General features: G+C 41.1%; 1 protein-coding gene and 1 pseudogene across 1 annotated transcript in view; one reads left to right on the forward strand and one right to left on the reverse strand.

Annotated features, from left to right (window-relative positions):
• NEK1 (NIMA related kinase 1) overlaps nt 1-21,413 on the forward strand; it is a 139,717-nt gene that overhangs the window by 4,151 nt on the left and 114,153 nt on the right. Inside the window, exons 2-5 of the mRNA XM_055122047.1 lie at nt 11,068-11,211; nt 11,932-12,028; nt 15,317-15,414; nt 16,510-16,593. Coding sequence (XP_054978022.1) covers nt 11,095-11,211; nt 11,932-12,028; nt 15,317-15,414; nt 16,510-16,593 — 396 coding nt within the window. The 5' untranslated portion in view covers nt 11,068-11,094. The remainder of the gene's footprint in view (nt 1-11,067; nt 11,212-11,931; nt 12,029-15,316; nt 15,415-16,509; nt 16,594-21,413) is intronic.
• Nucleotides 7,474-7,727, reverse strand: LOC101542845 (small nuclear ribonucleoprotein F-like; annotated as a pseudogene).

The raw sequence follows: 21,413 nt of genomic DNA on the forward strand, positions 1-21,413 counted from the left end.
GGCATTCTACCACCACCCACACTGCCAGGCTTCCACGCTCCTGTTGGTACCTTTAAAATAAAACTTTTTTGTTTGCTTTTTGTTTTGGTGACACGCTCAGTGGTACTCAGGGCCTCTTCCTGGCCCTGTGCTTGTGCTCGCTCCCCGCAGTGCTGGGAGGGCCAGGCAGCGGAGCCCGGTTTCCATCTAGTCTGTAGCGTACCTGGCACCCCAAGCGCAGTTGCAGCTTGCACACCATCGAGCTATCTCTTCGCTACCCTCCTGTAAACTTTGAACCTCATAGCCTTTATCTATTTTTCTGTCATATATTTTCTTATGAACATCTAGGCGGTTTCCATTAATTAGAAAAAAATGAGTGGTGATACGAGGAAAATAACATAGATGTTTTCCTTGTCATTTGAGTTTTTAATTATATTGGTTTTTGATAAGCATGATTTTTTATTTTTATTGAATCACCTTGAGATCAGTTACAAAGCTTTCATGTTTGAGCTTCAGCCATATAATGATTGAACAGCCATCCTGCCACCAGTGCACATTTTCCGCCACCAATGTCCCGTTATCGCCACCTGGTCCCCCGTTATCCCCCTCACCCTGCCTTTATGGCAGACAATTTCCCCAATACACTCTCTCTGCTTTGGGGCATTATCATTTGCTTGAATTTTTCCACCATGATTCAAGCCTGCCTGTCAGGGGCAGATGCTAGATATTTTTTCATCTTGCGTCAACCTGGCGATGCACAGGGGTTACCCCTGGCTCTGTACTCAGGAATTACTCCTGGTGTTGCTCAGAGGACCATATGGGATGCTGGGAATCGAACCCCGGTCGGCTACGTGCAAGGCAAACACCCTACCCGCTGTGCTATTGCTCCAGCCCCGATAATTTATTTTCTGTTGCTCACTTTGACTATGATGAGTGGTTGCACACTTCTGGGATTCTGAGATTGTAAATGGTTGGAGTCCAGAGACATCTCTGTAGGGAACTAATCCATTGGGGGATTCAATTGAGAATCCCTGGACCAGGGCCGATGATGCGCTGAGATGGCGCCTGGAGGCAGATTGTGGGCATGACAGCCCGGATGCCGAGCGGGTGGGAACCTGGGGAGGGACAGCTGAGCCCCTCTGCCAGCGTGTGGCCTGGGGTCTTAGTCCTGGTACCCGCACACCTGGGCCTTGCTTGTGGAAGCTCTTGGTCAGCGGGGCTTCATCTGGTGCAGGCGGAGAGAGCACACCCGCTCCATCTGAGGTGCTGGTGAAATTTGCTCGGTTTGGGGTCCTGAGAGATCTCCAGCGATGTGGTGTCTTCCTCCAGCTGCTGTGTCTCTGGACCAGAGCTGTTGGTGCAGTAGGATCTAAGCATATATTTTTTTATTAAGTTATAATTATTCCTTAAGATTTTTTAATTTGTTTGTGGGCCATATGTTTTGTTGGTATTCAAATCTTGACTCTGCCATGTGTAAGGCAAGTGTTACTTCCTGTACTATCTCTTGGGTCCCCTCAAACTACTGGTTTTGTATCATACAAAGCTGCCTTACTACCTCATTCCTTTTGTTTTGATTTTGGGGCCACACCATGCTCAGGTGTTACTCCTGGCTCTGCACTCAGAAATTACTGCTGGCAGTGCTCAGGGGACCCTGTAGGATGCTGGGGATAGAAACCAGTTTGCAAGTTTGCAAGGCAAACACCCTACCTGCTGTACTATTACTTTGGCCCCTAAAACTAATTCTTAAACTATCTTACTCTTTAGATTGTAAACAATTATTATCCCATCTTTTATTACCATTATGATTTAAACTTTGTTAAAGTGTTTTATCATCTGCATTTGTGTTGGTGTGAGCAAATTAGTTTAACTTTATTCTTCTCCACACCCTGCTATCATTTTCCTAGATAACATTTAAAAATTCTGTTTTTACTATCTAATTGATATAAAGTTAGAGTTAAAAATTTATATATATATATGTATATATATTGGGGCTGGAGGATAGTACAGTGGGTAGGGCATTTGCCTTGCACTGGGCCGATGTGGGTTCGATCCCTGGCATCCCATATGGTTCCCTCAGCACTGCCAGGAGTGATTCCTGAGTGCAGAGCCAGGAGTAACCTCTGAGCATCACCAGATGTGACACAAAAGGCCAAAATAAATTTTTATACGTGTGTATGTATATATTTATATCTATCTACCCACCTATATATATGAGTGCTTTCTATGTTTTTCTATTATGAATAGTATGGTTTTATAATGTTTTGATATGTATTCTTCCTCCCTCCCTTCTTTCTTCTGTTTTTTTCTTTTCTTTCTTTAATTTTTTGGTTTTTGAGTCACTCCGGCGATGCTCGGGGATTACTCAGCTCTGTACTGAGGAATCACTCTTGGTGGTGCTCAGGGGACCACATGGGATACCGGGGATCGGCCGCATGCAAGGCAAACACCCTACCCGTTGTACTATCACTCCAGCCCCATGTATTCTTCTTTAAAGGTTTTTTTTTTTGTAGTATTTCTCAAAATATTCTTTTTAACACATACTTTAAATTAACCTTTCTAATTACCCTTTTCCCCAAAGTTTTCATTTTTATTATTGACTACATCTAAAGATTAAGAATTTCTAGGGATTAGCCCCAGGTGAACAGGCTTTCAGCAGGGGCACTGGGAAGAGACAGAAATCAAAGACAAAGCCTGGGAGCAGGGGTCTAACAGCACTGGACTGAGAGCTCTGACTGCCCTTAGCTAGAACCACAAAACATCAGAACAGCATTCTTCAGTAGGATTAGAGAGTGCTGGGTCAAATATAAATATAAACAGGTTTAGTTGAGCATAAATATAAATGTGGGTTTAGTTGAACATAAATATCACTGTATCACTGTCATCCTATTGTTCATCGATTTTCTCACGTGGGCGCCAGTAACCTCACCATTCGTCCCAGGTCTGAGAATTTAGCAACATCTCCTTACTTGTCTTTCCCAACAATTGGAAGCTCTTTCAGGAATAACAGTAACCTGTTATTGTTACTGTTTTTGGCACATTGAATCCGTTACAGGGAGCTTGCCAGGCTCTGCTGTGTGGGCTGCATACTCAGTAGCTTGCCAGGGTGATGATGTGTGTCGTGTGGCCGCTTTGTGGCCACGCAGTCCAGGAATATATTCAGTCGTGTGAGGCTCACCCAAGCGTGTGGAAAGCGACCTGGAGCGTGGCAGCAGTTGGGCAGTGGAAGTTGGCTGCCAGGATTTGGATCCCTTGGGGCCATAAATATAAACAAATGTAAAGCCCTTCCTTCAGGGAAAATGATCTAGGAGATCTGCTTGGGGGCAGCACTCTGCCTCGGGGCTCCCAACATTCTGGATACTAGTATGGTCCCCAACAAAGAATCAAAAATTTTAAAACTCTTTGTCATAATGAGTCTTTTCAGCTTTCTTAAAATTTTTTTGTTTGTTAATTTGTTGGATATGTTCTATAGGTACATCTTTTTATACTACTAATCCAGTCTTCTACTGTATCCTGTTTCCTTCCAGTCATACAATGAGATCTTAACTTTAGACATTTTATATTTCAGTTGTATAATGTTCATTCAATTTAAAAAAAATTTAGCTCTTTGTTGATATACCCCTTATAGATCATCTTTATTTATCTTTTATTTTTGAATGTATTAATCTTGCTTAAAGTGTCTTAGTTTTTTTTTTTTTTTGGTTACTCCTGGCTCTGGCTCTGCACGCAGGAATTACCCTTGGCGGTGCTCAGGGGACCATATGGGATGCTGGGATTGGAACCTGGGTTGGGCGCGTGCAAGGCAAATGCCCTACCCACTGTACTTCCAAAGTACCTTAGTTTTATATCCCTTATATTTGAATAGTTTCTGAAATTGAAAATTGTTTTCATTTAATTATCTGGCCTTTTAAAAAATATGCCTCATGATTTTTTAAAATGTATCTTTATTATTATTATTATTATTATTTTTCTTTTTGGGTCACACCCGGCAATGCTCAGGGGTTACTCCTGGCTCTGCATTCAGGAATTACTCCTGGCGGTGCTTGGGGGACCCTATAGGATGCTGGGAATCGAACCCGGGTTGGCTGTGTGCAAGGCAAATGCCCTACCCACTGTGCTATCACTCCAGCCCCAATGCCTCGTGATTTTAAAAAAATTGGATCTTGAATATTGTTAATGGAAAGTTATAAAGGCTCTGGAACATGTACGAATCTTCCAAAAGTTGTTCTAGGCTGCTTGGATAGCAGGTGACCTTGGTGCTGCCAAGGAATGGCTGTGGAGTTTCCTAAGTCAGCTGTCTGTGGGTATCCTCAGTTTAGACATCTCTGGGCTTCTGTCAAGATTGGTGTGGGCTAATCCTTCACCCAACTCCACAGCCAGGGAGAGAAAACACAACTTCTACAATTTTTGAACCAGTTCTTTCAGCCCGGATGTTATCTTCACACTCAGCTTGTCTGGGTCTCCAGTTATTTACCTAGTCTCTTGTGAGGGTTGACTGATTTCTCTCTGAAGGTTTAAGAGTTTTCTCTATTTTCGTAAAGCATCGCTACTTATTCTTGGCAGTTCCTAGAGTTTTATTGTTGCTTTTATTTCTCCCCTTTTGTTTTTGTCCTGACGATTTTTTGAAGTCCTATTAGGTTTGAGGAAAAAGTTATGGTATGCTCCGTTTGATGTGTTTATAAACTTCTGTTTATTACTTGACTTTTTAAAGATTTAGCTAAAGAAACAACTCAGTTTCTTTTGACTCTTCTGAAGGATTTTAACTATATCTCTCTACCATTTCTTTGCTTTGTGGTTAATAGTACAGTTTTATGTCTTGAAATTTCCTGTTCTGTGACTGATTTGCTCTCATTTTCTTCTGGTGATGTCCATTAAGGACTGAAGTGATAGCACAGCAGGTAGGGCATTTGCATTGCACGCAGCTCACCTGGGTTTGATTCCTCCATCCCTCTCGGAGAGCCCAGCAAGCTACCGAGAATATCCCGCCCGCACAGCAGAGCCTGGCAAGCTACCCGTGGTGTATTCGATATGCCAAAAACAGTAACAACAAGTCTCACAATGGAGACATTACTGGTGCATGCTTGAGCAAATCGATGAACAACGGGATTACAGTGCTACAGATGTCCACTAAACAGCATTGTGTTTAATTTTTTTGTGGTTTTAAATGATAAAACTAAGATTCAGAGAAGTTAGGTTGTTTACTTTTGGTTATGTAGATTTTCTTTTCGTGGCTTTTCTGTTTGGGGGCCACCCAGCAATGCTCTGGTTGCTCCTGGCTTTGCACATAGGAGTCGCTCCAAGCAATGGTGCTGGGACCATATGGGGTGCTGGGATTGAATCAGAGGTCAGCCATGCACAAGACAATCACCCTACCTGTCGTGCTATGGCTCTGGGCCCTGGTTCTGTAGATTTTTATCTTGATCTTAGGAATCCAGAAAATCAAGAGATCTTATATTATTATGTAATTGTCATGGTCACTGTCGCTGTCATCCCATTGCTTGATTTGCTTGAGCAGGCACCAGTAAATGTCTCCATTGTGAGACTTGTTACTGGTTTTTGGCATATTGAATATGCCACGGGTAACTTGCCAGGCTCTGCCGTGTAGGTGAGATACTCTCGGTAGCTTGCGGGGGCTCTCCGAGAGGGGCGGAGCTCAGATAGCAAAATGGTCTTCGATATTGCACTTTGATTCCTTCAATACACATGTGCTATAGAAATTATAATTGTTAGAAATTTAAGAATACGGTCAAATTGGTATTTCATTTGACTTTGTAAACCAGCACAGAAGGGGTAAGTATTTATAAATTTAGTTTATTATAATAATCAGAACCTCTTGTTTCTTTCTCGTTTAGGACTAATTTTGGATAAGCAAATTGACAGTAACTTTGTTGTTAGCTTTTATTTCATTGAGGATCTTCTTGGTTTGTGTTAGCTGAGAATTGTCCTCTTTAGGTAATAATGAGCTGTGTAAAACATATCGTACAACACTGAATCTACGTTTTCATGTTTTCCTTCTACTTTTAGTGTGGTCTACTCTAGAGCAGTTCTAAAGTAAGGCCTTTCTAGCAAAGGAAGGGAGGAAACCTAATAGTTGCTCTGAAATCCACAACAATGGTTTCATTGTCACAAAGGCATTTGCACTGGCATTTGATGGCAGGCAGTGGATTCTTATTGGCTTTGCCTGGTTCATCAGAGGCACAATGCTGAGTGATATAGTAGGCAGTAGAATGCAGTGCTAAGGACATCTTGTGACTGTACCCTTGAAAGGAACTGGCAACCAAATTTTGAAGTGGAGCCAAAATTGACTGATTTTGTTTTTGTTTCTTGGCAGAAAGTCACAGAATGATGACGGTTGTGACAAAATTTCATTATGTGGTTATTTTTAAATTTTATTTTTGAGACTTATCTTTCTAAGATGGGGTTATGATGATATTTTTTCCCCTAAACATCACAGTAATGTAGCTTTTATACACAGAAGAAACAAGTTCTGGCCGGTGTCCAGATAGCTATTATGGTTGCCAGTTGACCTGACCTGGAGTTGAAAATGTTTGAATTCTTTAATTCAGGATGTTGCTGTAGTAGTATTGATTTGTTTAAAGTGGTTAAGTGGTTGTTTCTGTAAACTTGCTAAAAGTCTTGACATTTCTTAGAGAAATAGAAATGGTTATAATTTTATTTATTTTTTTAAGTTTGTTTTACCACATCTGGTGTGATCAGTGTTTAATCCTGTCTCTGTGTTCAGGGATCACTCCCAGTAGTGCTTTGGGGACCATACGGGGTTCCAGGGATCAAATCCAGGTCAGCCTCGTGCAAGGCAAGCAAGTGCTCTGCCTGCTGTACTCCCTCTTGGGCCCCTCAATTTTTTCTAGTGTGAGTGGTGACTCTCACATACATTTTTACAAAATTTTTATAAATACATGTATTGAATCACTGTGAGAGCAGTTACTTAGCTTTCGGGTTTAAGTCTCGGTCATACAATGATGAAACACCCGTACCTTCACCAGTGCACATTTTCCACCACCAAGAACCCCAGTATACCCCCCATCCCACACCCTCCCCCTGCCTGTGTGACAGATGATTTCCACATTACTCTCTCTACTTTGATTACATTCAATATTTTGACACCAGACCCACCATTATTGTTGGGGATTTCCCCTTGACACTCAGACCTGCTGAGAAGGCAACACTAGATAATTTGTTTTCTATTGCTAACTGTGAATAGCACATTAATGTCGTGTGCTTTTGGAATTCTGAAATTTTAATAATTAAATCTGGAGATATTTCTGCCCAAAGCCACTGGGTTCTGAGATTTGTTTGTGAGTCTCTGGGATCAGGCCATTGAGCAGCTAAATCAGTAGTTGGAAGGGCCATTCGTGAGCAGCGACTCAGGGTCTCGTTGGGACAGGGGAGGACAAGGTTCACTTTTACCTGAATCCCTTGAGGCCCCAGGTATCTGGTCACTGCTTGCACATACCTGACTGTCCAATGTCAGAGACATTATTCTCTCATGTCCCCATCTTCTTCCTCTTCTTCAACACCTCTGATATAAAGGACATTATTACACCTTATCAAAACTTCATCCAGATGTACAGACAATGCTCCATCTATGTATTCTTCTGTATTTGCTGAAGAATATAGCCATCCACAGACACCAGGTAGCCCTTGTACTCCATTCCCCACTTAAGTTTCACCTTGACTGGCTTTCCTGTTAATCCATTAAGGAAAGGCTTGGAATTGAGGGGTAAACTCATCTCAACTACGGGCAGATGCTGCAGGGAACTCGACACCGACCCAGCGGTTGTCCATCCTTTGTGACTGGACTCCATAAATTTTTTTAAGGCATAATGTTCCTTTGATTTTTCCCTCAGCAGGTTCTTTACAGACCCAAGACTTTTTTATGTTTGATTTTGGTTTTTTGTGCGTCACCCAGTGATGCTCAGGGCTAACTCCTGACTCCACACTCAGGGTCACTCCTGGTGGACTCTGGGAACTATATGGGGAATGGAACTGGGGTCAGCCATGTTCAAGCTAAGTGCCTTATCTGCTGTAGTGTCACTTCAGCCCTACAGGCCCAAGTCAAATAAAAATACGTTTTTGTCCCGCGCGGCCGCTACTGCAGCCGCGCGACCTTATTTGTCTTCACAGTAGGTCTGAATCTAGTGGGGTACTCCTAACAACAATAGTGAGGTTTGTGTTGAAATATTGAATGTAACCAAAGTAACCAGAATGTAAAATGAAACTTATCAGTTACAAGGTAGGGGGTGGGGGGGCGGGATGGGAGGTGTACTGTGTGGTTTTTTTTTTTTTTTTGGTGGTGGTATATAGGCACTGGTGAAGGGATGGTTGTTTCAGCATTGTATAACTGAGACCTAAGCCTGAAAGCATTGTAATCTTTCACACGGTGATTTAATAAAATATAAATTTTTATTTAAAAAAAATAAAATAAAAATAAAATAAAGATATAAAATTCTTAAAAAAAATACGTTTTTGTCATCTCAAGAGTTTATTTAGGTGGAAAATAAAATAGAATAAACTTTGAATTGATGGTTGAAATAAAAATCTGGATTTATTTCCAACAAGAGATCTTTCTTCACAGATATTGTAATAGTCAACTTTGTGGAATGTTTATTTACTTCTAAAAGGTAATTAACATTGAAAGCCTGCTGGCTATGAATGGACATAGAAAAAAAGCAAGTTAGTTAAATTAAATACATATTTTATTTATTATTATTTTTTTTTGCTTTTTGGGTCACACCTGGCGATGCACAGGGGTTACTCCTGGCTTTGCACTCAGGAATTACCCCTGGCTGTGCTCAGGGGACCATATGGGATGCTGGGATTTGAACCTGGGTCGGCCGCGTGCAAGGCAAACGCCCTACCCGCTGTGCTATCTCTCCAGCCCCTTAAATACATATTTTAATTTTGATGGGGGGGTGGGAGGGGCCCCTATCCAGCAGTCTTTGGGTTTTACTCCTGGTGGTATTTGTGCTTTTTGCATGCAAAGCCTGTCTTGGTCCTTTGAAGTATCTTCTGAATGCAAAAGGACTTTTACACTCTTCAGCTTTTTGTGTTCTCTCTCCTGCCCAATATCTATTAGTTTGAGATTAACAGTGAATTCATATATCTCTGCAATAAAGATAATCTTGCCAGTAGGCATTCTAATGATTCCATTTGTGATTCTTCTGCTTCCTCTCACCCTCTCTCACTGTCCTTTTTTAAATTTGCACTACTTAAGCATATTGAATTCTGACTTTTGTTTCTGCCATCCTTTTTATATTGTTTTGACAAATGTATTAATAATCTTGAATAACAAAGGCAGAACTAATAAAATATTAATAAATTTTATGTCTAAATCTTTAAGTATAATTGACAGGTAAATAGCATAAAAGGAAGCAACACAGCAGCGAAAGGCAAACATCTGTATTAAATAAGGAACTCTAAAAATAAGTAGGGAACTCTTACAAATTAAAAAAAAAACTATCTTAATAGAATATGGACCTGTAATATGAGTGACAGGCTGGAGCAATAGCACATCGAGTAGGGCGTTTGCCTTGCACGAGGCAGACCCAGGTTCGATTTCTCTGCCCCTCTCAGAGAGGCTGGCAAGATACCGAGAGTATCTCATATCTCACCCTCCATGGCAGAGCCTGGCAAGCTACCCGTGGCGTATTCAATATGCCAAAAAATAGTAATAAGTCTCACAATGGAGACGTTATTGTTACCCGCTCGAGCAAATTGATGAACAACGGGATGACAGTGACAGTATGAGTGACTAGTTCAAAAGAAAAGAAATAGACATGATTATTTGGTATGAGGTAAATTTTCAAATTCATTGATAAGCAAAAGAAATTAAAATAAAATTGAGACACTATTTTCCTCATCAAATTAAGTGGGTAACAAACACAAATGCTGACATAGTGCTACCTGCGTGCTATGCATTATTCTCAGTACATTACTGAAATCAATCCTTCCTACAGTTCTATAAGTTTGTATTCTAGTCCACACAAAGGTGAGTAACTGCTCCCAGGTCACATAACAAATAAATGAGAAAGTTGGGATCTAAACCCAACTACAGTGATTATAAGCATTTAGTAGTATTGTTTATTATTATTATTATTATTATTATTATTATTATTATTTTGGTTTTAGGCCCACACCCAGCATTCTCAGGGATTACTTCTGGTTCTGTGCTCAGGAATTACTCCTGGCCATACTCCAGGAATCCTATGGGATGCTGGGGATTGAATTTGCATAGGACATGTGTAAGGCAAGTACCTATACTATCTCTTTGGCCTAGGTTTTAGTGCTCTTTAACTTCTGCCCTTTATTGTCTCTCAAAGATTTTGATAGATAATAACTGATAATAACTGGGTTGAAAGAATCATTATGAGCAGGCACTTTATTAATACAGCTATCAACACCACCAGTGAGTAGACATTTCTCTAAGACTGTTCAGTTGTATGTTTGAAAGCTTTAACATTTAAAAAAAATTTTGTTGTTTAGATTTTTGACGCGTGTGTGAGTGGGTGTGTATGTGTGTGTGTGTGTGTGTGTGTGTGTGTGTGTGTGTTCTTCAGTATAAAGGATTTATTTTTTATATTTTATTTTGGGTTTTGGAGTCACACCCGGCGATGCTCAGGGGTTATCCCAGCTCTGCACTCAGGAATTAACTCCTAGTGGTGCTGGGGGGACCATATGGGATACCTGGGATTGAACCCAGGTCGGCCATGTGCAAGACAAATGGCCTCCCCGATGTACCACTGCTCCAGCTCCCTCTAAAGCATTCTTATAAAATTGAAATTCCAGGCCCGGAGCCATCGTTCAGTGGGTGAGTGCACGTTTTGCCGCAGGAGCCTGGGGTTGGTTGCTGTCCTCACAAGGTTCCGTAGAGCACTGCTGGGTGGGTTTCCTGCTTTTACCAGTAATTTAATTATATGAGGACACTTTGGATAAATTTTTTGAAAACTTTCAATACTTTAAATATCCCTTAAAAATCAGTAAGGAATTAGAATCTGAATTAAACATTATGCATAGTTTAGAGGACATGTCTTATCTTCCTAAACATTCTTTTACGTTATTTTTTACGTCTAGTGTATTAAGATGCCTTAGGGAAGAACCATGGAGAAGTATGCTAGACTACAGAAGATAGGAGAAGGTTCCTTTGGAAAAGCTATCCTTGTCAAATCTACTGAAGATGGACGACATTATGTTATCAAGGAAATTAGCATCTCTAGAGTAAGTATAGTATTGTTTGCTTAGTCAAATAATAGTCTGGTGAGGAAAAAAAGGACTTATTCTTAGAGACTAATAAAAACATTGGGGTATAGTGGGTAGGGATGCTTGCCTTGTGTACAATCAACCGGGTTTGATTCCTGGCACCCCGTATCATCCCTGGAGCCCCATCAGGAGTGATTCCTGCGTGCCAAGCGAGCAGTAAGCCCTGAGCACAGCTGGCTGTGGCCCCAAGTCCCCATGCCCCCCAAAAAAGGTAAAAAAATATTTGGAAATTTGTAAGTGAAAAAATAATCACAGAGAAAGTTGTTCATTTCAGCACAGTTTGTCTATTCTTTTCAGATTTTTAAAATAAAGATATTTGTGTTTGTTATTTAAAAAAAATTCTATTAAAAAACATTGATTTACAAAGTTACTGATAGTTAAGTTTTAGGTATACACTAATTCAGCATCAATCCCTCCACCGGTGTCAATTTCTCCCCAACTGTGTTCCCAGATTATTTATGTTTTTTTTTTTTTTAAAGTGAAATATCTGTTCTGTGGCAATATAGTGTGACTACCAAAAGCGTATTTACTTGTAAATTTAACTCATTCTTTTATAACTTCTTGCTTAATTTTGTTATTTGAATGTGCTCTATTGGTAACATTAAATCATTGAACCATATTTTTTAATTGATGGACTTAACATTGTAATTTGATATTTCCTTCTTCTTCCCATTTCAGATGTCCAATAAAGAAAGAGAAGAATCCAGGAGAGAAGTCGATTTGTTGGCAGACATGAAGCATCCAAATATTGTCCAGTATAGAGAATCATTTGAAGGTCAGATCAATATGTCTCTAAATTTTTATTCACTTATTTATTTAATTGAATCACTGTGCAATACACAGTTACAAGGCTGTTATCAGGTTTGCACCCCTCCCTCCACCAGTGTACATTTCCCATCACCAAGATCCCTGGATTCCTTCCCACTGTAGTCTGTTTCTATGGCAGGCTCTTTCTCCGTCCCTCCCTTCCTCACCCCTTCTTTCCTCCCCTCCCCTCTCTTTTTTCCCTCTCCCTCTCCTTTTGGGGTTTGTAATACAGATACTGAGAGGTTATCATATTTGTTTCTTTACCTGTTTTTCAGCACATAGTTCTTATCCAGATTGATTATTTCCAACTATCTTTGTCATAGTGGTCTCTTCTCTATCCCAATTGCCTTTTCCCCCAGCACTGGAGGCAGGCTTCCACCTGTGGACCAATCATCCTGGTCCTTGTTTCTACGATTCTTGGTATTAGTCTCATACAATGTTTTTTCATGTACCACAAATGAATGCAATCATTCTATATCTGTCACTCTCTCCTTCTGAAGGTCAGATAAATTTTTTTTTTCTTTTTCGGTCACACCTGGCAATGCACAGGGATTACTCCTGGCTCTGCACTCAGGAATTACTCCTGGCAGGGCTCAGGGGACCATATGGGATGCTGGGAATCGAATCCGGGTTGGCCGTGTGCAAGGCAAACGTGTGCTATCACTCTAGCCCCAAGGTCAGATAAATTTTGCAAAGAACTTCAGAAGAACTTCTAAGCAATATCCTGACTTTTGGATACTTTTTTTCTTAAAATGACTCTTCTACTAAGTATTGTCAGAAAGAAAAAAATTTAATGCTTTTTATCTTCATATGTTTATGGTATTTTAGGATATTACTAGATTTTAGCATAGTACTGATACCACCTACCCTGCTGTAGAGTAATACTAGCACACAATTATTAAGATTGCTTTAAAAGCCTGGTAAGTGCAAGAATTTGCAGTAATAACAGTGATTTTCTTTTAAAACCAAGTGCTCACTAAGTGCTACCAATGAAAAGTAGTTAAGTTTTGATCTTATGAAAACGTCACATGGCACATGACAGGCAGTTGACCAACAGGGAATATGAGGACTGTGAAAAGGTAGAAGATCACTCAGGTGACCGAATGAATAGTGCTGAAAATGAGACCGTTAAGTACAAGCAGTCAAAGAAGCGAAAGCAGGGAACACTGTTTCCTGAGTTGTGATAGCCTCACCCGTTAGTTTTGCTTTAGTAAATTTAGAGTGTTCTCTTTACTTGCAGAGGGAAAGGGTAGAAAGTGGATTATATGAGTGTGTCTAGTTGATGGAAAGAAGCAAGGAAGTACCTTGTAGACCAGACCCTAAAGATGAATGGAGCATTTCTGCATCCTCCTGTTTCCTCAAAGATGATTTGTGCTTTTAAAAAAGAACAAAGTGAGTCGGAGTGATAGTACACCGGGTAGGGCGTTGCTTTGCATGTGACTGACCCAGGTTCAATCCAGGTTCAATTGCTGGATGTGACCCAAAAAGAAAAAAAAAGAGAGACTGGAATATACACTGTTGGTCCTCAGAGTTTCTCACTGCATCTGTTACTATTTATTTTGTATGTTTGTTTTTGGGTCATACCTGGCAATGCTCAGGGCTTACTACTCCTGGTCCTGCACTCAGTAATTACTCCTGGTATTGTTTGGGGGACCATGTGGGATGCCAAGGATCGAACCTGGGTCTACCACATGCAAGGCAAAAGCGCCGTATTTGTTGTTCTATCACTCTGGCCCATTACTGTTTTTTTTTTTTTTTTTGGCTTTTTGGGTCACACCCAGCAATGCACAGGGGTTACTCCTGGCTCTGCACTCAGGAATTACTCCTGGCGGTGCTCAGGGGACCATATGGGATGCTGGGAATAGAACCCGGGCCAGCCGCGTGCAAGGCAAACGCCCTACCCGCTGTGCTATCGATCCAGCCCCCGATTACTGTATTTTTTAAAAATAAATAATTGATTAAGTTGATCAAATAAAGATGAAAAAGTTATGTTTAGTTGAAAACTAAGGTAACCCATCTCTGACTTATTGATCGTTTTTTTATGTGATAATCAAGGGAATATATCTGTTAAGTAAAATCAATTTATCTGTTTAGAACTTATTTATATTCCAGAGATGTTGAAGTCAGTGTGGACACCACTATCCAATATGAGGGTATATTCTAGGTAGAAAAAAATGATTAAGTGATTTGTGAATAATTGTTAATCTCTTATTATGTAATCTATGTTACCAGTATATTTTGCCTTGATTCTCTCTTTTTGTAATTTTATTTTTGTAAGGTTGTTCACATTAATTGATTACATTCAATATTTCAACACTAATCCCACCACCATTACACCTTCCCACCACCATTATTTCGAATTTTCCCACTATTCAAGCCTGCCTGCCAGGGGCAGATGCTAGATAATTTTATTTTCTGTTGCTTATTAGGACTGGAGCGATAGCACAGCTGGTAGGGCATTTACTTTGCATGTGGTCGACCCGGGTTTGATTCCTCCGTCCCTCTTGGAGAGCCCTGCAAGCTACTGAGAGTATCCCACCCGCACAACAGAGCCTGAGAAGCTACCCGTGGTGTATTCAATATGCCAAAAAACAGTAACAAGTCTCCCAATGAGATGTTACTGGTGCCTGCTTGAGCAAATCTATGAACAGTGGCATGACAGTGCTGCAGTGCAGTGCTATTATGAATATCCTGAGATTCTAAATTCCAGATTCTATCTGGAATTCTAAAATTGCAAATGGCTGTGGTCCTAATCCATTTTGAGACTCATTTGGGAGTCTCTGGATCAAGGCCATAGATGTGCTGAGATGGCGCCTGGGAGGCAGATGGTGGGCGTGACAGCCAGGCCCCCAAGCCAGCGGGCAGACTGGAAGGGCCAGCCTGTTTCTGCTGCCACCATGTGGCCCCAGAGTCTTCGTCCCTGAACCTGTGCACATGGGTTTTTCTTCTGGAAGCTCTTGGCCACTGGAGCTTTCATCTGGAGTGGGCAAAGCGGGCACACCCTCTCCATCTGAGATGGCCGGGTGGAATTGGCTTGGTCTGTGGTCTGGAGAGATCGCGACAAGCTGCTCTCTTCTGGGGTTCACTGCTCTTGATTCTTGTTTTTGAGTGTGTTTCTGTTTTGGGTTTTTTTTTCCCACTTCCTTAATAGAACACAACTAACTGCTACTCTTTAGTAAATTTCTGAGTACTTTTTATTTAGCTCAACTTCTCAGGTGTGATTTTAAAACTGGAATAAAATATTTGTATTTTATAGAAAATGGCTGCCTTTACATAGTGATGGATTACTGTGAAGGAGGGGATCTGTTTAAACGCATAAATGCTCAGAAAGGCATTTTGTTCCAAGAGGATCAGGTAGGTGAGCATGTAGGTGAGCATGTTGGCTCTTACTCCTTAGAATTATTGAGAAGTACATTAGAGTTTGGAATTCCTCGTGTGTGCTTGTTTGTAATTGAAACATTAATTGTAATTACCAGTTCTTAGATCATAAGCCAATATCTTAGTCACATTTCTGTGCTAGTTACTTCTTGACTTAGTCTGGTGACATCTCATTTTCTGTAATAAAATTATTACATGTGTAATATATCTCATGTGTTTGTGTATGTGTAGATGCATATAGTTATGTAAATTATATGTTATATAATATCTCAGGTGTGTACATATATATGCACATAATTGCTCTTATATAACTTAATTATTATAATTGATTGGTTACCCTTTTGTTTATTTCTGGGTCAGACTCAGCAGTGCTGGGGCGGGGGTTACTCCTGGATCGGTACTTGGGGGTTGCTTTTGGGTAGACTGTGAGGCCATGTGGTGCCTTGAATAAAACACAGCATGTGTTCCAGTTCTCTGTGCTATTCCCCTGTCCCCTATAATTGCTTCATCTTTATGCTGTCAGTCTGGCTTACTGTTTTATTCCTAAAATGTGGTTTTATCTTGTATCTCTAACTCTAAAAGCTTCACATCACGTTGCCCACTAATGCAATGTAATGCAATGTAATGCCCACTAATTTACGTTAAATTAAATTTAATGTAAATCTAATTTCTGTTTTGATTTCAAGGACCTTTGAATTATGCCTCTATTGTAACCAATAAGTAATCTTATTTTTCCCTTTTATTTTCTAATGTACCCCAATTAAAAAAAAAATTTTGGGCCCATTCCTGTGATGCTCAAGGGGTTATTTCTGATTTTGCTCTCAGGAATTATGCCTGGCAGTGTTTGGGGAACCTTATGGGATGCCACAGATTGAACCCGGATTGGCCAAGTGCAAGGCAGATGCTACACCTGCTGTACTAGCTCTCTGACCCCAAGACCTTATAATTTTTAAAGATTTAATTCCTCATAATCCTAGGTAGCTCTGGATACTTTTAAGGATCTAGGAATAACTACCATGAAATATATATTTTGTAAGAAATGACACGTCTCCCTTCTCCCACTGCCCCTAGATCTTGGACTGGTTTGTACAGATATGTTTGGCCCTGAAACATGTTCATGATAGAAAAATTCTTCATCGAGACATAAAATCACAGGTATGTTTATTCTCTCACTGTTATACTTTTGCACGTGGGGTCTTGGCCAACTTTTTTATACTAGATCGTGTCTTCTCCCTATACTAATTTCCATTCACTTAATCCTAGAAATTTTCTTCAACTACATCTTATTTCAGTGTCCTGTCTACTTCCTCTTTATAATTTCCAAGGTGGAAATTTGTTTTCCTGCAAAGTGTTAAAGATGATTCTTAAAAATTTTTTAATTTATACTGTTGCTATATAGGAGTTTAAAGACATGATTTCATATTTTTTCTGTCTGGAATCTTTTAGGATATGTTCTCTATCCCCATTGCTGTGTAATCTGAGTGTCACACATTTTTTAGAGGTTCAGGTTTTATTTATTATCGTGTCTACTTTGAACTGAGAATGTGTATTTCTTTTGTAAAATGGATTTTGAAATGTTTCTCTATCACTGCCTTAATGGTCACCTTCTGGAGTTGCTTTCTAGACATACGTTGCAGCTTCTTTTTTCTTTTGGTGTTTGGTTTTTAGGTCATACCCAGCCGTGCTCAGAGGCTACTCCCAGCATGGTGCTGTGGGGACCATGTGGTGCTGTGGATCCAAGCACGCAAACAAACTCTTTGAGTACTCTCCCTGGCCCTGTTGCAGCTTCTTAATATAGCCTCCAAGTATCTGATCTCCTCTCTCATGTTTTACATCTTTGTATCTCTCAATTGTGTTTTAGGGGAATTCTATAGACTATCTTCCAGTTCACTAAATGCTTTTTAAATGTTGTATAATCTGCTTGTCTACTACCTTTTTATTTTATTTTTATTTTTGGCTTTTTTGGATCACACCCAGCGATGTTCAGGGGTTATTCCTGGTTCTGTACTCCTGGTGGTGCTCAGGGGGACCAAATGGGATACCAGGGGTCAAACCAGGGTCAGCCATGGGCAAGGCAGATGCCCTTCCAGTGTACTATTACCGCGGCCCTTTTTTGTTCTGTTTTGTTTGATTGTTTTTTGTTTTTTTGGGTCACACCTGGTGATGCACAGGGGGTTACTCCTGGCTCTGTACTCAGAAATTACTCCTAGCGGTGCTCAGGGGACCATATGGGATGCTGGGGATTGAACCCGGGTCGGCCACGTGCAAGGCAAACGCCCTACCCACTGTGCTATCTCTCCAGCCCCGTTTTTTTGTTCTTTTTAAATGGATATTTATTGTCTGATTTACCTCCTTTATCTTTCTAAACATACTTGAAATTTTTGTTTTATAAAATTTTGTGTGGGGGCTGGAGCGATAGCACAGCAGATAGGATGTTTGCCTTCCACACGGCTGACCCGGGTTCGATTCCCAGCATCCCATATGGTCCCCTGAGCACCGCCAGGAATTAATTCCTGAGTGCATGAGCCAGGAGTAACCCCTGTGCATCTCTGGGTGTATTCCCCCCCAAAAAATAGAAAAAATTTGTGTGGAGTAAATTGCTGTGATGATTGTTTTTTGCATTATCTTTCTAGATATATATTGGAACTTTTATTTTTTAATAATGTATATATGTTTATGTATATATATTTACGTGTATATTTTGGGTTTTGTGCCACATCTGACTGTGCTCAGGGTTTATTCTATCTCTACACTCAGGGATTACTCCTGGCAGTGCTCATGGGACCTTACAGGGTGCCAGGGATTGAGCCTGGGTTGTCTGCTTGCAAGACAAGTGCCTTTCCAGCTGGACTAACGTTCCTGCACTTTTATGAGAGATATTTTATCTCCACAGCTTGTTGGTTTTTAGATTGAGGTTTTATGATTTCCTCACTTGGGGACTGTTTTGAGATGGTGAGAATAGAGGGAACTTTACTTCTTGGTGTCAAGACTGTGTCTCTCTTCCCCTCCTCCTCCCCACCCCCCTTTTGGTTTTTTTGCCCCACTCAGTGGTGCTCAGAACTTACTCCTCTCTACTCAATTTCACTCCTGGTGGTCTTTGAGGTTCCCTATGTAATGCCAGGGATGGAGCCATATGTGGTGCCAGGGGTGAAACCCAAGTTGGCCACAAATGCCTTTAGTCCCTGTAGTATCTCTGGTCAATGACTGTAATTCCTTTCTCCTCTTACACTGATCTGCAGCCTCTTCTTCTTTTTTTTTTTTTCCTGTTTTGTTTTGGGGGCACATCTGACACTCCTCAGGGCTTCTTCAGGCGCTGTGCTCAGGGATCCCTCCTGGCAGGCCTCAGGACCATCCGAGGTGCCGGGGATTGAACCTGGGTAGATTGTGTATAAGTGTATAAGCTTCTTACCCTACCTGCTCTTCGCCCTGCAGCTTTTTACATGCCGTAGTAGCCCCTTGTGAGTAGTTGGAAGAAGAGGAAAGATGATGGGAGCTTCTTTCCCAGCCTGACAGTTTCCTTTCACCCTCCTGACCTCTTCCCAGTTAGCCCTCTGTTATGGCATCTTTGAGCCTGTCCCTGAGTCAGTCTCATAAAGAGTTTTATTGCCCTCTACAAATTCTTGGTTTCATTATTTTATTAAGCCTTGAGTTTTAATTATTAGAAAAGTGTATGGTTATTTTGTTATGTTTTTCATAATTGAAATTTTCTTTACTTTTTTTTTTTTAAACTCTCTCTCTTTTATTTTTTTGCTTTTTGGATCACACCCAGTGATGCTCAGGGGTTACTCCTGACTCTGCACTCAAGAATTCCTCCTGCCGGTGCTTGGGGGACCATATGGGATGTTGGAAATCAAATCTGGGTCGGCCGCGTGCAAGGCAAATGCCCTACTTGCTGTGCTCCAGCCCCCATAATTGAAATTTTCAAGGCAATTTTTAGCAAAGATGGTCTGGAGGTGTTTTTATTTATATTTAAGTCTAGGATTAATTTTGAGTTAATTTTTTTCTTTTAATGTGAGAAGGGATCTCTGTTCATTCTCTTGCTTATGTTTAGTTTTAGTTTTCCCAGCATTATGTTTCCCCCACTTTTTCCCTTTTTTGTTTTTGTGATGAAGGGGGAAGTTGCTCACACTTGGTTGTGATGCAACGAAGATCCACACTTTGTTGCCACTCAGGGGATGTCAGTGGCAACAATGCTCTGTTGATACTTGACATATTATGGGTGGAGTGGCAGAATTGTACTTCGGCATGCAAGGACTGAGCCTGCAAGGACTGAGCTCTACCCAAGCCCGTTTTTAGGGCTATATCTGGTGGTGCTCAGATATCGTTCCCAGCAGGGCACAAGGAACCAATGACATGGTTTTGGGAATTGAACCTATGCTGGCCACATGCAAGGCACCTTACCTGCTGTATATCTTTTTTTTTTTTTCAAAGTTTAAGAATTTATTTGAGCAGAAAAAGATTTGAAATAGGGAGCATCCAATCTAGCAAACAGAAAGGAGTTCCAGTTAGTGTACAAAATGTGAGGCTTATAGACAGAAGGGAGAGGGGAGCAAGGAAGTTAGACCTGGGCAAAAAAGGCAAGTTGGTTATTGCAGAGCTACTTTCCCTTAGGAGAGGGAAGGTTCTGTTGGGTTGTTTTTAACTAATATTAACCGGTTGATTATTTTATTGACTTGTCAGGCACTCTATCTAAATAAAGAAGAAATACAGTGTTAATTTGATGAAATGGGATTTAGCCTAAGTGACACCATTTGGAGCCTGTCGTTTTGTTTTTAACATATTGTAAGTTTTAAAACAAACTTTTCCAGGGGCTGGAGCAATAGCACAGCGGGTAGGGCCTTGCACGCGGCCAACCTGGGTTCAGTTCTCAGTATCCCATATGGTCCCCTGAGCACTGCCAGGGGTGATTCCTGAGTGCAGAGCCAGAAGTAACCTCTGTGCATTGCCGGGTGTGACCCAAAAAGCAAAACAAAAACAAAAACAAAAAACTTCCAGTTTTATTTGAGGGTCGAGTGTTTCCCAACCAGTGTTCAGAGGGCCTGGAGGTCACTCTCACAGACAATAGGCCACCTGGCTGGCTGGTTCAATGCTAGGGCCTGGTGCTGTTGCTTGGGCCAGTGGTGCTAGGTGACATTAGGGCCATACCTCGTGATGATGCCCACACCCTGTGGTGCTGTAGCTCAAATTCATGTTGCTGTACCTTGCCCGGCATGCATACATGATCCCTCAGCTATTCCCCAGCCCCAACCTTTCTGATTCTTGCACTGTTGGTGACAAAAGGCCAAAAAAAGTAGAGAAGGAGATGGAATATTTCTATCTAAGGGTTAAGTAGAAAGCAAATCTTATTTGCTCAGTCACTTCACTAGTTCTTCCGGCAGACAATAGTAGTTCTCCCAGCAGCAGAGCTAGTCTACTTGACGTTGGCAGCAGAAGCAGCAGCATCCTGGAGCCAGGATAGTCTGAACCTGTGTCCTGTAGCTGTGGCAGCCCTTTCCAAACAAATGTTCACTTTCATATCTAATTACAGATCAGAAATATTACATTATTTTTCTTTTTTTTTTAATTTTTAAATTTATTTATTTTTAATTAGAGAATCACCGTGAGGGTACAGTTACAGATTTATACACTTTTGTGCTTATACTTCCCTCATACAAAGTTCGGGAACCCATCCCTTCACCAGTGCCCATTCTCCACCACCCGTAAACCCAGCGTCCCTCCCACCCTCCCCAATCCCATCTCCCCCCCACCCCACCCTGCCACTGTGGCAGGGCATTCCCTTCTGTTCTCTCTCTAATTAGCTGTTGTGGTTTGCAATAAAGGTGTTGAGTGGCCGCTGTGCTCAGTCTCTAGCCCTCATTCAGCCCGCAACTCCCTTCCCCCACATGGCCTTCGACTACAATGTAGTTGGTGATCGCTTCTCTGAGTTGACCTTTCCCCGGAACGTGAGGCCAGCCTCGAAGCCATGGAGTCAACCT

This window comes from Sorex araneus, chromosome 1 (genome assembly GCF_027595985.1).
Source record: "Sorex araneus isolate mSorAra2 chromosome 1, mSorAra2.pri, whole genome shotgun sequence".
Lineage (NCBI taxonomy): Eukaryota > Metazoa > Chordata > Mammalia > Eulipotyphla > Soricidae > Sorex > Sorex araneus.